General features: G+C 42.9%; 1 protein-coding gene across 1 annotated transcript in view; it reads right to left on the bottom strand.

Moving 5' to 3' along the window:
- The window catches only part of GRK4 (G protein-coupled receptor kinase 4), a 109,163-nt gene that overhangs the window by 25,721 nt on the left and 68,920 nt on the right, over positions 1-14,522 (bottom strand). The window contains exon 4 of the mRNA XM_088462242.1: positions 12,832-12,924. Coding sequence (XP_088318368.1) covers positions 12,832-12,924 — 93 coding nt within the window. The remainder of the gene's footprint in view (positions 1-12,831; positions 12,925-14,522) is intronic.

The raw sequence follows: 14,522 nt of genomic DNA, 5'->3' as shown, positions 1-14,522 counted from the left end.
TTGGCTCCCAGAATGCCCTGGGTCCTCCTCCATATATACCCCGCTCCTAGCCATAGGACTTCAGGTTTTCGTTTGGTGCGGCAAGATTCAGTCGCACTTTTGTAACAGGGGACTGTTCAGACAGTCCTAAGCTTTTATTTTTATGTTTTACTTTATTTTAAGTTTGTTGAGTTGGCAGTACCAAGCGTCTGCACTAAGACGCACGTACTGCAGCTCCATCTGTTTCCGCCGGGCCGCAACATCAGTAATTGTGCTGGTGATTTCGGCGGGTTGTGGCTGAGGTTAGCTAGCAGCAATACTGCGACCTGGACTCCGCCGGATGCTTGGAGATGTCAGGTAAGGAGATTCCTCGTTTACGAGGAATCGTGCGCGCTGCAGTCCTTGCTTCCGGTGTCAGAGACGCATCAGAAGCCGCTGTTTTCAGGACCAGGGATTGTCCGCGTCCTCACTACACCAGCCGGATCCTTATCGCCTGACACTGGGGATCGGCAGCTGACACATATCTGCTGCCACGAGGCCAGCGTACCCGGCTGGTTAATGCAACTTAGAGGAGGTAGGCGTTCCTCCGCAGCTCCGACCCAGACGCAGTCCATACGAAGGGTTTTGCGCATCTGCGTTGCTCCGCCTACCTTCCACGAGTATGAGACGCTCACGGTCCACACTCAGTGCGTCTTGTAGCTGTTGGTCTCAGTAGGGTCTGTGTCAGTCGCCTTGTATACCTCTCCCTTGGTTAAGGTATACGGTGCTCTATGTCCTACCACTCCTTTGTGCTGCTGTAGTGATATAGAGCCAATTGTAATTATATTACAAATGTATTGTATGTGACTGTTTGCTGGCTGCTGATTGACACTGTCTTTTATTTTTATCTGTCAATTATAACTATCACTATTATTTCTTTCTGAGTACTACACATTCATTGAGATTTTGTGAAGGCTGTCACATAACTTTGCAATTATTGCCTTTACTTTGAACATGTCAAAAGATAAAGGGAAACAGGAGGGGGAGCCACATGTGCTGGTCTCATGTAAATCATGTACGGCTTGCGTGTCCTTATAGGACATGGTTTGTGTGTTGTCTGTTATAAAGAGCCACCTCACCAGTCCGGTTTTCCGGTCACTGGGCAAGAGCCATCTTGGGTTGCCTCTTTGTCCCAGGTTATGATGCAAGTTGTGGATCGTTTGGCTACCCCGACAATGCCTCCTTGGATGGGGTGAACACATGCTATGTTTACACCTCATATGCATTCCTCAATTAAGGATGTGGATGACCATTCTAGTCAGAGTATGGCACCTTCCAATGTTGATAACATGCGGTAGTGACAAAAGCGCCAAAACGCAAATTGTCTTTATATATCAGTCTGCCCAACATATGGTTTCAGACGCATCATCAGGGGAATCTGATGATATACAGGATTCCTCTCCAGGACCTACTTCTGGGAAGGAGGATCATCCGTCTACTGTGGATGTTACTTATTTGGTGAGGGCGGTTAAATCAGTCCTAGATATTCAGGATGAAACCAGCTCATAGTAAGAAGGCTCCAATGTTTAATCACCACCGGAAGGTGGTCAAAACGGAGTTTCCGGTGTCTGAACAGCTCACTGAGCTTATTGAGGAGTCATGGGGTAACCCTGATAAATGATTTTATGTAAATAAGAGAATCAAATCATTGTATCCATTCCCACTTTCTTTATGTACTAAGTGGGATCTACCGCCTACTGTGGATGCTCATGTAACACAAGTGATCAGAAATGCTACATTGCTTATTCCATCAGCGTCTTCTCTGGGGGATTCCACAGATAAAAAGATTGAAGCATGTCTTAAGGCAATATTCTCATCATCTGGAGCTGTTACTCGTCCAGCTATAGCTGGAGCCTGGGTAGCCAAAGCTGTTGAAGAATGGATTGAGGCACTGGAAAATTCTTTACCACATGCTACCAGAGAACAGTGATGAATATCTCCCACATACGGGAAGCGGCTTCCTATCTGGGAGGAGTTGCAGTGGATGCTGGAATTTTAGCTTCTAGGGCATCAGCAGCGTCCATAGTGGCACGCAGGGCGCTTTGGTTAAGATCCTGAAAAGCTGATACAGGATCAAAGAGAGCGCTGGAAGTCTTACCTTTCCATGGAAAGGTTCTTTTTGGAGCAGAGTTGGATAATATATTTACTACTCTGCTGGCTTCTAAGTCAGCAGGTCTGCCATATATGAATAGTAAATCTAGGCAGGTTTCTTTTCAGTCCTTCCATCCTCAGGGACGAGTTAAAGGACAGGCTTCCTCTAGGCCGACTCGTTTTCGTAAGTCAAAGCGACAAACTAAGAGGTCTGGCCAGGCAAGACGTTCCGTTTCTAAGCCGGAAAACAAGCCCTCGGCCTGATGGAGCGGGCCTCCTCCTGGGGGGTTCCCAGGGCGGGGGGCCGACTTCTTCAGTTTGCGGATTATTGGCATCAAACAACTACCTGGGTCTGAGAAGTGGTCTCTCAGGGGTATGCCCTCACTTTTAAGAGACATCCCCACCAGAAGTTTTTTTTCCACAAGGCCTCCACAGATGTGGACAAGGCCTTAGCTCTTCAGGAAGCCATTCATTCCCCGCTACAGGCAGGGGTAATAGTCCCAGTCCCTGCGTCCCGATAAGGAAGGGGTTATTACTCAAATCTATTTTTGATACAAAAACCGAATGGGACATATCGCCCTATACTGAATCTAAAAACCCTCAACAGGTTTATCCATGTTCCCACATTCTGCATGGAAACTCTCCGGTCAATTATTTTGGCTATGGAGCCAGGAGATTACATGGTTTTCCTGGATATTCAGGATGCATATCTGCATATTCCAATTATCCCATCCCACCAGCAATTTTTACAGATTGCTGTCCTTCAGCAACATTATCAATTTCAGGCTCCCTATGGAGCCTTTGGGATCTTTATGGACCCCAAAGAAGAAGACAATGATGCAAATCAACTTTTAAAAAACAAACAAAAAAACTCATAAAAACAAAGACTACCAATGCAATATATATGTATATCTATCACACAAAGGAGCAACAAATTAAAACAACTTGTTTGTGTGTTGTTGTTTTATTTTTAACCTTATCACAAGATTTAATAGTGATTAATAGATCAATTAATGTAAAAATCAACTTTTTCTTTAAAGCATAAGAAAAACAAAGACCATCAATGCAAAAAAAAATAAATACATAATATATAAAGGCAACAAATCAAAACAACTCTTATTTTTTATCTCATCACAAAATCTAATAATGATTAATATGTCAAAAACTGTGATGAATAATTCTGGTACATAGATTTAATTATTAATGTTTCAGTAAAGAATAATGCTAACAGATTTATTAATGATTAATGTGACAAAATTTTATAAGTGTACATTGTACACACAGACTTGTTAAGTTGACGAAGAGATGTCATGAGGGGAAGGGTTGGGGGCATTCCAGTCAACAACTAGGGTAGCCAAATGGATTTATGTAACCTTATTGGTAGCTACATTTCTAAGGTGGTGCACACTTGATCTACTTTATTTTTTTTTTATAATTCTTTATTTTAAGTGGTCATTCAATAAACCAGAAAAATAAACATTAAAGCTGTGTTACAAACAGCGGAAAAACAAATATAGCAAATATGAAATATCACAACGTGATCCAGCTCAAAATAGAAACAGAAAAATAAAAATAACACAGGTAAATATTAGCAGAGGGCACAAATAGGTGACCAAATTATTAATGGAAAAAGAAACTTGGGAAACAACAATCATAACGCAGACTATTATTAGGGGAATAAGCGCAGGGGGAGAAAGGGGGAGGGGAAAAGAAGGGAGGGATGACCACAGCGATAGATTAAATGAAAAATTACAGACCAATCTGTAGAGAAATTGGGAGTAGTTTGAGATGAGAGAGACCACCTAAACTACCCAAGGGTCTCCACCAGTGTTCAGCGCTCAGGGGTAGTGAGAGATGGAGGTCTACATTCAGCAGAGAGACAGGGACCACACACTTGAGTAAAAACATGGCCCCATCATGAAGATAATAAGTTATCTCCTCCGTAGCAGCCACATGCCAAATCTGGTGTTTAAGTGCAGAAAGAGAAGGTGGAGGAATAGTCTCCAGCAGGACCGTAGCTAGGGTAGTGCGGTCGGTGCCATCACACAGGGCACCACAGGTCAGGGGCCGCTGTTTGGGCCTGTCAAATTTCTGTTTATTATCATTCTCACTTGTAACTTCCTCTTATTTCATCCCCAGCATCTCCTGGCCTCTCCTACCTCTTCCCTGGCCCTTCCCCATGAGGACATTCCCCTTTTTTGGGTGCATTATGTCCCTTTGAAAAATGAGGGGGGTGCCAATGCTCTTTCTGGCACAGGGCACCAAAAAGTCTAGTTACAGCTCTTGTTTCCAGTTGACTTACCAGGGATTTGGCCGCTGACAGAATATGTATAAGTAGTTTCTTTGAAAATGTAAAAAGGTCTGGGGGTGAGTAGCATAACAAAAATACCCAGGGGTCCTTTGCTACTGGGGATTCCAAAAGGGAGTTCAAGAGACCATGGACCGAATCCCAGAAGGGGATAGTATGGCTGCAGCCCCTTCCAACAGTCAGGTGACGAGGAGGGGAACATTTTGTGGAGTCTAGTGGTGGTATAGTACCATTGATAATAAAATTTTATATGAGGTTTTATTAATTTTAGTAGAGATTGAGCATTTAGCAATCCCCTGTCTCACTTCTTCCCATGTCTCCATATTCGGAAGGGATCCAAGATCTTTTTCCCATTCAGCCTCATGAAGACTCGGGAAAGGAGGGCTATATTAAGGAAAATAGAATAAAGTTGGGAAATCAGGCCTTTAGTTAGGGGGCGATATTTGCAGAAGTATTCAAACGGCGTAAGGACCCTAAGTACTGATGCAGGGGGTAGGGATCACAGGAAATTACGGATTTAGAAAAATTTGAAAGAGCTTAGAACTTGCGACAGGTATTCCTGTAGGGACAACCATTTGCCCTGTCTGGTAAAAACCATAGGGAATATGAGGCCTACCTTAGACCACAAATACGCTCTCTTGTTGGAGGACCCAGGAGGGGACATGGGATTAAACCAAATGGAAGTCAAGGGGGAGATTGGAGAGGTAAGGCTCAATTTAAGTGAGTGCCGATCCCAGAAAGAAATGTTAAATTTGAGGGTAGGAAGCAGTTTGGAGGTGATAGGGCATTTTGCAGGTGGTAAGCCCCATTTGGGAGTGAGGTCAGGAAGGGCAATAAAGGCAGCTTCTAGGTCTAGCCAGCAGGTGGATCCTGGAGGCGAGAAGGAAGTAACAATTTGCGAGAAGTGAGAAGCTAGGTAATCCTCCTGCATATACTGGTCTTTTCAAAATATTAGCAAAGATCCGGGAGGGGGGGGTCTGTGGTTCATCTATCCACTTTTTAAGCCCTTCGTTGCTCAGGGTTTCACACATTTGCACTAAGGTAATTTCTGCACATTTGCGCTTGTTACATTCCAACAATTATTTTTTTTATGCGATACATTAATCTTTCTACTAATCCTAACGCATCTAAAAAAATGTAACCCAAATGGCGAAAAAATAAATAAATAAATATAAATAAATATAAATATATATTATAATATATTATTATATATATATATATATATATTATTATATATATATATATTATTATATATATATATTATTATATATATATATATATATATTATATATATATATATATTATATATATATATATATATATATATTATATATATATATTATATATATATATATTATATATATATATATATATATTTATATATATATATATATATATATATATATATATATATATAGTCAAAGCTGTATGTGGTCTAACAAATTTTTTTTTTTTTACAATTCAAGAACGGGAACCTAAACGAAATGTGATATTTTACGTCTTCTGAACACCTCAAAGTCTTCTGCAGTCTAGCCAATATCGGGAGGACGAACCCCCACTGGTCCTCTGCAGTAGAGGTATTAAAACAATGCAGAAACTTTTGTAGGGTGTTTTACTTGCAGGAAAAATACTGTCTGCTTTTGCATGTTGCCTGCAAATACTGGTCAGCTTTATTTCTACATTGCCATTTGAGCTGGGACATGCCAATGTTCCCAATTGGAATTCTGTCTGGACATATTTAATTTGCTTCCTCTACTGCAGCGCAACATTACTATAGCAAGGTGCAAGATTGCACCTTCCAGCTGGACACTCTCAAACTCTAAATGGGTCATTCTGTGTTAAAGCGGTTTTAAGAAAATAGCCTTATTGTACAAGAAATCAGTGCTGGATTACCAAACAGGCCGAGTAGGCACCGGTATATGGGCCCTGCACCTTTTAGGGACCCTTGTATCATTATCAAAATAATATTGATTTGATCTTGAAAGAAAATTATAATTAAGCTTTCTTATATTGTTTCCATTGATGGTTACAAACATATTAGGAGATAATCTGCGAGGGGGGGCCAGTGAATTTGACTGCCTAGGGGCCTCCACAGGGTTTAATCCAGCACTGCAAGGAATGTAGCGTATATAGTGTCTTAACACAGAGCAATGCTCTCTGACCCATTGTGTCATAATACATCCTCCCTCTAAATCAGGGGTTTCCGACATGCGGCCCTGCAGCTGCTGTGGAACTACACATCCCAACATGCCCTGTCACAGTGCAAGATAACAGTCATGGGCAAAGCGATTCATTGCCACATGGCTCAGCTCAGTGGAGTTTCTCAGGACGTGGCTCTTTTGCATCATGCAGAGCAGTAACAAGTAGGGGCTCCGCAGACTCCGAGTGAGTCGCTGACAGTGCTGATATCCGTCTGCATTGACTCTGCCGAGTCAGGGCGCAAATCCCGGGCTCCGGCGGTAGCGGCTGCGTGAGGCTAGAGAGGCTGCTGTCTTGGCACACCAAACTTTGACTCGAATCATTCGAACATCTAAATGATTTGAGTCATTGTGTCGAGACACTCACTCACTAGCCTTCTCCACATGACAAAAACTGCCAGGGCATGCTGGGATGTCTAGTTCAACAGCAACTGTAATGTTGAATACCTCTGCTCTACATAAATAGAATTATTTTTACTTATCGATAGTAAGAAATATGTATCTGGTTCAGCATGCCTCCTACCTAGAGCCCCAGGTCACCCAAATGCTGGTTAAATTCTACAGAAGTGTTTTTATGATATTATTACTGTTCAAACATCCTAACCAGTCGGGCCTTGTGCCCAATAATATCCATATAACTTTGCATGATTTCCCATTAGACTTTCATGTTCATAACAAGACAGGCAAGGTCACCCCCCTCGCCCTCTGCTCAATCGGACCAAACTGTACGTCAAATCCACGGCTTGTCAAGAACAGGTGAGGATTAATAAGTCTCCTTATATTTGGATTAGATCTTATGGTCTATAACAAAACCAATATCCCTTCCCACTGTGTATTGACTCATGGAAGAATTCGGGAAGGTATCAGGATTTTGATCAAACATCAACAAAACTCTGCAATGTAAAATTGACAAAGCTGTATGTGGTATAACAATTTGCGTTACCAAAAGTTTTCCAGCAGGTTACTTAATGGGGGAAAGGGGGAGATATGACTTACATCCAACAACATAAAAATGACATGTTAGCACCACTGAAGCATGTTCACCTGCTTTGGATACCCCCCAGAGCCTTGGACAATAAAACCGTATTACTTATGATGTATTTGGTACTCAAATACCACAATAAATTGACAATTTCCTGCAAAGAGAGAATCAACTCATTAAAAATGAGAGATGAGTGCTTGGACGAGAGCTAAAATTAGAGATGATGAGTGCATGGACGAGAGTTAAAATGAGAGATGAGTGCATGGACGAGAGCTTTGGAGGCATCAGTGGCGAGAAAGGATCTGATTCAAAAAATGTTGCAAAGGTGAAAATGGCAAAATTAAGAGAGAGTCTGAATATGGGGAGTGAAGGAGGGGGAGGATTCAATGATGACAGCCAAGCAGCGGCCTTGAGGGACAGAGAAGATTGGTTAAAGGAGGAGAGGTAAATGTGAGTATTAGCGTAAAAATGGTACTGGAAATCCCCTAACTGTGTGGAGTTTGTATATTCTCCCTGTGATTGCGTGGGTTTCCTCCGGGTGCTCCCATTTCCTTCCACAATCCAAAAATATACTGGTAGGTTAATTGGCTCCCAACAAAAATTAACCCTAGTGTGCAAGTGTGTGCATGTACATGTAGTAGGAAATATAGATTGTAAGCTCCACTGGGGACTGATGTGAATGGACAAATACTTTCTGTAAAGCGCTGCGGAATATGTGGGCGCTATCTAAATAACTGGTAAATAAATAACAATCTAATGATCTTATGAGCTTTTTAAGAAAGAAAGTAGAGAAAGAAGAAGGAAAGGAGGACAATGCACCCTTTGGGGAAACGGACAAGCATGGGAAAACTGGGAGGAGGTGGAATCAGATAAAGACCTCCAAATGAGAGAGCTGCAGGGGAAAATGGTATCAGCAGCGAGGAAACAAATTTAGTTATGGTGAAGAGAGTATAAAATAGAGAGGTCATGATTGGAAATAAGTTTGCTGCAAACAGAAGGCATAGGAGAAAAAAAATGACAAGAGAGAATGGAAAGGAGTTTGGCATGCTTTATGGTGCATAGGGATGTTTCAGGACAGTGGCTAAGCTAGTTGGTGTGGGGGGTTGGGACAGGTGGCAAGAGCTGAGGTGGAAAGAGAATAGTTGGTTTGAGCTGTGAGGGGAGAGTGAGACCGGGAAGTTTGTGGGTGTGATTGCATGAAGAGGGAACACTGACTGTTCAAGAAACAAGGAGGACTGGAGAGGGGGTAGAGAAAGACAGACACTGGGAATTTAGTGGAATGGCAGAAGGGAAGATAGTGGATGGGTATAGTTTGTGTATGTGATGCTCTGAAAGTTTGTACAGTGCTGCACCACTAGCACCAGGTGCAGTATTTGTAATCCTGGATAAATGAGAGCAGTTACTGCACCCCTATTTGTACAGATCCAGGGACACTCCACAGAAACACCTCACAGACCATCCTTTTTTCAGAAATTCCTCCCAGACTCAACACTGACAGCCCTGGGGAAGGTATTTTATAAACTCTTCCATATTCTCCTCCCTGTCGGTCAGGCATCTATGAGTGGACAGGGGGACCCCAGCAACAGACCGCCTACAGGAATCTCTGCCTGGACACCCAGGCTACCAATCAATGGGGCAGGATTTTCCCTTCTAAATGGGTTGCTGACCAACGGGAACTTTTTACCTCCCTGTTTGCACATGCTCAGTAATGTTCAGGGAGAGCAGGGTCAGTCAAAGTTCACAGTACTATGTGAATGGGGCTGTTATCTCTATATATAAAAAAAAAATTGGGGGACCCCTATTTGGGAACAAACTTGGGGGTACCACATGTATATGAGGGGGAGGATAGACTGGAAGATCGGAGTTAAGATGAGCAGCATTAAAGAGATGAGTGGGGGAGCAAGGTGGGAGATAGCAGAGGGGAAGGCAGTGGGAGAGGAAATAGGAGTACAGGGACCTCAAACGCGTTTCATTTTACACTGAGGAAGTTTTGTCTAAAACAAAACGCATTTGAGGTTCCTGTTCACCTTCTAAGGACACCCCTACTCTAGGAAGATTTTCTGTTACTGGGTAACTCCTGTGTACTCCAGATGGAGTTACAGAGACTGAACTTTTCCTACCTTGGAAACTGGGTGAATCCTTCCTGACTATTATGCCGATTGTCAGGTACCTACATTGTCCGTGATTTTAGTACTTATTTATAAAAATTCTAATTTACCACACTAAGGGGTAGATTTACTAAAGCTTCTAAGACGAAGTCTGTGATGAAATGCATTAGAACAGGACTCTCTGATGTTCTACACACCAACCGATCGTGGTTCCCCGGTCCCAAGACATGGTGCGGTGGCCCGGCAAGACCTGTACCCAGCAGGTGACGACGGCACATGGTACCCGGTGGTGGATACGGTAGGAGTAGTTTGTCGGTGGATGTGTTTTATATAAAACAATGTGGTATTAAGCCCACACAGTTTTGTTTTAGGTACGGGCACAATTGTTACATGTGCACCATTGCTTTTAATATTAAATACTTCTATGCACTATGAGGCGCCCTCTCTTGTTATTGTTGACATCATATATAATATATATATTATATATTTTACACATACACACACTCATATACAGTACATACAGTATGTACACACACACAGAGACACACGCACACAGTGCTTAAACTTGACAGGTATATGGAGTTAAGGCTGGTTCCCAAACTGTGCGCCGTGGCACACTGGGGTGCCTCGGGACACTTGCAGGGGTGCCTCAGGTTGGTTGTCCAGCACCAAATCAAATTATTTATGGTCAATGTAATGTAAATATGTGGACAAACAGAAGCGCAAACCTGTCACCCACCACATAACTGAGCCTAAGGATGATAGGTAATTTACTTCACTTTCCTAGATCAGTACATTTTTTTTTCTGAATTTCCCAACAACAAACTTTTGGCTTAGGGGTGCCATGAAAACCATGCTGATACTCTAGGGTGCCGTGATTCAAAAAAGTTTGGGAACCACGGAGTTAAGCTCTTCCACCAAACACTAACTACAGAGACATGTTTTCATCTGCAGCTTCAAGCTAAAGGCAAAACACTGTAAGATAATAACCAATCAATAACACAAATACTTTTGCTCAAGGTCCAGTGCACTTTATATGCACATATAACCCAACATTTGCAGCCACAGGAGAGACACATCACCTCCTAGCACTGTAAAAGCCATTGTACGGTGTATCCAAGTGGAACAATTGCAAGTTGAGGCCAGGCTCTTATCAGAGCTCGCTGCACGCATTTATTTTTTTATGGCAGTCATCAGGCATTCTAGGGCCATAGCACAAAGCGAGGTGTGTAGGAGACGTAGTCTGGGCACAGCCACGCTCAATCATACCAAGGCAGAATCTTTCCAGCACACATTTATTGCTCCCTTCTATAACAGCGCACATTACCAGGAGACGGAGATAAATGTACTTTGGGAGCATTTAGATTACTTTTAAATTTTTAATACACACAATACTTTTTTTTTTTTTTTTTTAAAGAAAACATATCCCCTAATTAATAAAATAATTTAATAACTACACATGATGGAAAAACTATATTAGTGTCTAATCCTAAGGTTCCCAAACTCGGTCCTCAAGGCACCCTAGCAGTCCAGGTTTTAGGGATATCCATGCTTGACCACAGGTGACTTAATTAGTACTTCACAAAAAAAAAAAGTTGCAGATGCACTATGCGATCATTACTACATTACTAGTCACATTAAATATAATATCAGAGGTAGTCGGCATATCAGTGGCCAATGATACGGGCCTGCCCACCATCGTCAAGGTCACCTCATTGAGCAGGCCCTAACCCTCTGCGGTTCACATCTGGGACGCAGGGCTCCCCAAAAAGACAGCCCAGCCAAAGCCCCCCCCCCCCCCACAGGGCATCACACGAAAAAAGAGTGACAGTGAAGTGTAAACAGTAAAGTATGAGATGTGTAAAAGAAGCTAATAAGTGTTGGAAATAGTAATAAAGGTAAAAAATATAAATGTGAAAAAAATACAAATCGTAGTATGTGTATGCAACTTAAAACCTGAACTGTTGGGGTGCCATGAGGACAGCGTTTGGGAACCTCTGGTCTCTAATCTAATCCACTTGTGAGCTGCCTATTTCAGACACTTGGAGGCGCTCCCATCGGCTCCTCTTCACAATTTACTGTATTACCATAGAATCATCAGGCAGCAATGATAGGACTTTAACTCCCAAACTCCACTATTACAGTCCAGGTATTAAGGATAGCCATGCTGGAGTCCAGTTGGTTAAATCAAATTGACTGAAGTACTAATTAAGTCACCTGCGCTCAAGCATGGATATCCTTAAAACCTGGACTGTAAAGGCGGCGTTTGGGAACCTCTGCCGCAGTCAAATGAAATATGATCATTTTTGCAGATCTTATCAATTTGAGTAACAAAATCCACCCCTCCCAATGGTTTTTATTTTTTTTAATTTAGTGGATATATTACTATCATTTATAGAACGCACACATATTCTTACTGTGCTTTACAAAGGAGGATTTAATTATTCACATCAGTTCCTAACATAAATGCACACAACATAAATACACTAGGGTTTATTTTTTATATTAGAAGCAAATTAATCTATTGGCAACACAGGGAGAACATATAAATTGGTAGTGTCTTGTTGGGAATCGACCCCAAGACCTCTGATGTATAAGTATTTCAAGGGCAAGTACACACCTGGCCGACTTGTCCGCCGACACTTACCAAACGGCCAATCAATATGTCTGGACTGACCTCGCAACTGGGCGGGCATTTAAATTTGCATGCCCAGTTGAAAGTTCAGTGTCGGCGCTCCCTGCAGCAAGTGTACGGAGGGGGGGGGGGTCAGTCAGGTCACCTGCAGGGCCGACACAATACATCTGTGAACGACGTCTCCTGTACACACGCGCAGATGCACTATGTCGTACGTTGGCTGATTGAACTATGTATCGCATAGTGTATACCCAGCATTAGAACAACTATTTTATTAAGTTTTAAGGTGGGTAAAGCAAACAAATGGTGAGTTAGAACGTAGCCCCCTTCTTAATGATTTGCAAGAAGATCACCCCCCTCCCAGACAGGTGTCTGCCCTGTCCCCCCACCAACATCTTACGGCGAGAAAAAGTCTTCCCAGTCTATTGGTTGCCGGTAAAGAGGAGCCAAGTAAAACCTTCCATAGTGATCCTGTTTAAAGGTGCACTTACCTCTCAAGCCATTTCCACTGCAGGAATCGGGAAAAGTACATGCTCGCCTGAAAGTCTTCGAATGGTACTCCACTCAAATAATCGTGAACCACTCTGCAATAAAGAGAGGCAACAGGCGTTAGCCATTGTATGTAATGGCATTATGTGCACATGACTTCTCAAGTGCTATACAGACAGCAGAATCAGAACCGCAGTTAGGAGGAATAGATAACTGCATGAATAGCAGGAACGTCAACTTTTAAATATAGGAGTTGCAAGTCTATAGGGCCAAAGATCTCCTACATCGATAGTATATATTATACATGGAATCAGTATGTAATGCCGGCAGTCGGGATGCCTACTGTCAAAACACCGACAGCGCCATACCTATGGTTGGTATCCCGACAGGAATTGGGTAAGTAAACTTACAATCCCCCCTTCTCCCCCTAACCCTCCTTTTTTGTAGCCTAACCCTTCCCACCCCGCACTCTAACCCTCCCCGTTAGTGCCTCAACCTAAGACACCCCCCTTCGTGCCTTAACCTTACCCTCCCCCTTAGTGCCTAACCCTAAACTCCCCCCAGTCGTGCCTAACCCTAACGCCCCCCAGTCATGACTAATCCTATAACCTAGAGGTGCCTAACCCTAACCACCCCCCCCCCCCCCAAAAAAAAAAAAACCTAATGCTAATCCTGCTATGCTACCTAACCCTAACCCCCCACGGCTAACAGCTAAGATGTCCCGGATTTACCTGGATCGGGCTGGCGTCTGTCTGTGTACCGGCATCGGGATTGAGATAGGTGTCGGTATTTGGACGCCTATCTTACGTCCCGTGTCGGATTTCTAGCGTTGGGATTCAGACCGGCGGCATACCGTCCGCTGGTCTGCTAACTACGGCCCTCATTCAGAGCCGCTCACTAGTGGCAGTACGCTCGTTCCGAGCGATGTTCGCACATCTGCGCATGCGTACGGTTTTTAGTACGCATGCGCGAACCAGTCAGTGCGGCCGAAAATCGTTTGTACGCTATATAGCGAGTGCCTGCTATTTTGAGTGACAGAATGAGGCGTATGTGGGTGGTAACAGGGGAAGGTGCTTGAAAACGGGGGAGTGGAATTCGAACGCAGGCGTGCTTAAAGGTCAAAACGGGCGTTTTAAGGGAGTGCATAATTAATACAGCAGCGTCATTGACCACGTCACTTGTTTTTTTTTAACTCAGAACTGCTCGCAAAATAGCGGTTGAAAAAACCAACCACAAGAATAGCGAGCAGTTCATACGCTGTACGATGTACTCGATTAATCTAATAAATAGCGGACATGACGTATGGTGCGAGCGGCCAGGGGGCGTTTTTATCAAATAAACGAGCGTATGTTTTGCTAGCTCGTTCAGACTTAGAGGTGTGAACAGACTGCAATGTGCGAACGGATCATTTGAATAGCCACCCCTTGTTTTTGAACGAACGACCGCAAATAGCGAAAGGCTCTGAATCAGGCCCTACATTCCTATTAATAATATTTTAATTCCAAAGGCTTAGATGCATGGTGAAAAGACACTATAGGGCGAGTGTAAGATTTAGAATACCTGGCTATATTCCTTTTCTATTTATCTTTGTCATACCTCATGTAAAGTATACATTCTGTGTAAATATTAATTTGAGATTATAATATCAGGGGCAGGACAAGAGCATTGGCAATGTGTTTTCATATATAACAGG

The sequence above is a fragment of the Taudactylus pleione genome, unplaced genomic scaffold (assembly GCF_031769625.1).
Source record: "Taudactylus pleione unplaced genomic scaffold, aTauple2 ptg001166l, whole genome shotgun sequence".
In the NCBI taxonomy this organism is placed as follows: domain Eukaryota; kingdom Metazoa; phylum Chordata; class Amphibia; order Anura; family Myobatrachidae; genus Taudactylus; species Taudactylus pleione.
Note: the sequence above shows the minus strand (reverse complement) of the source record. Positions and strands in the feature narration are given on the sequence as shown.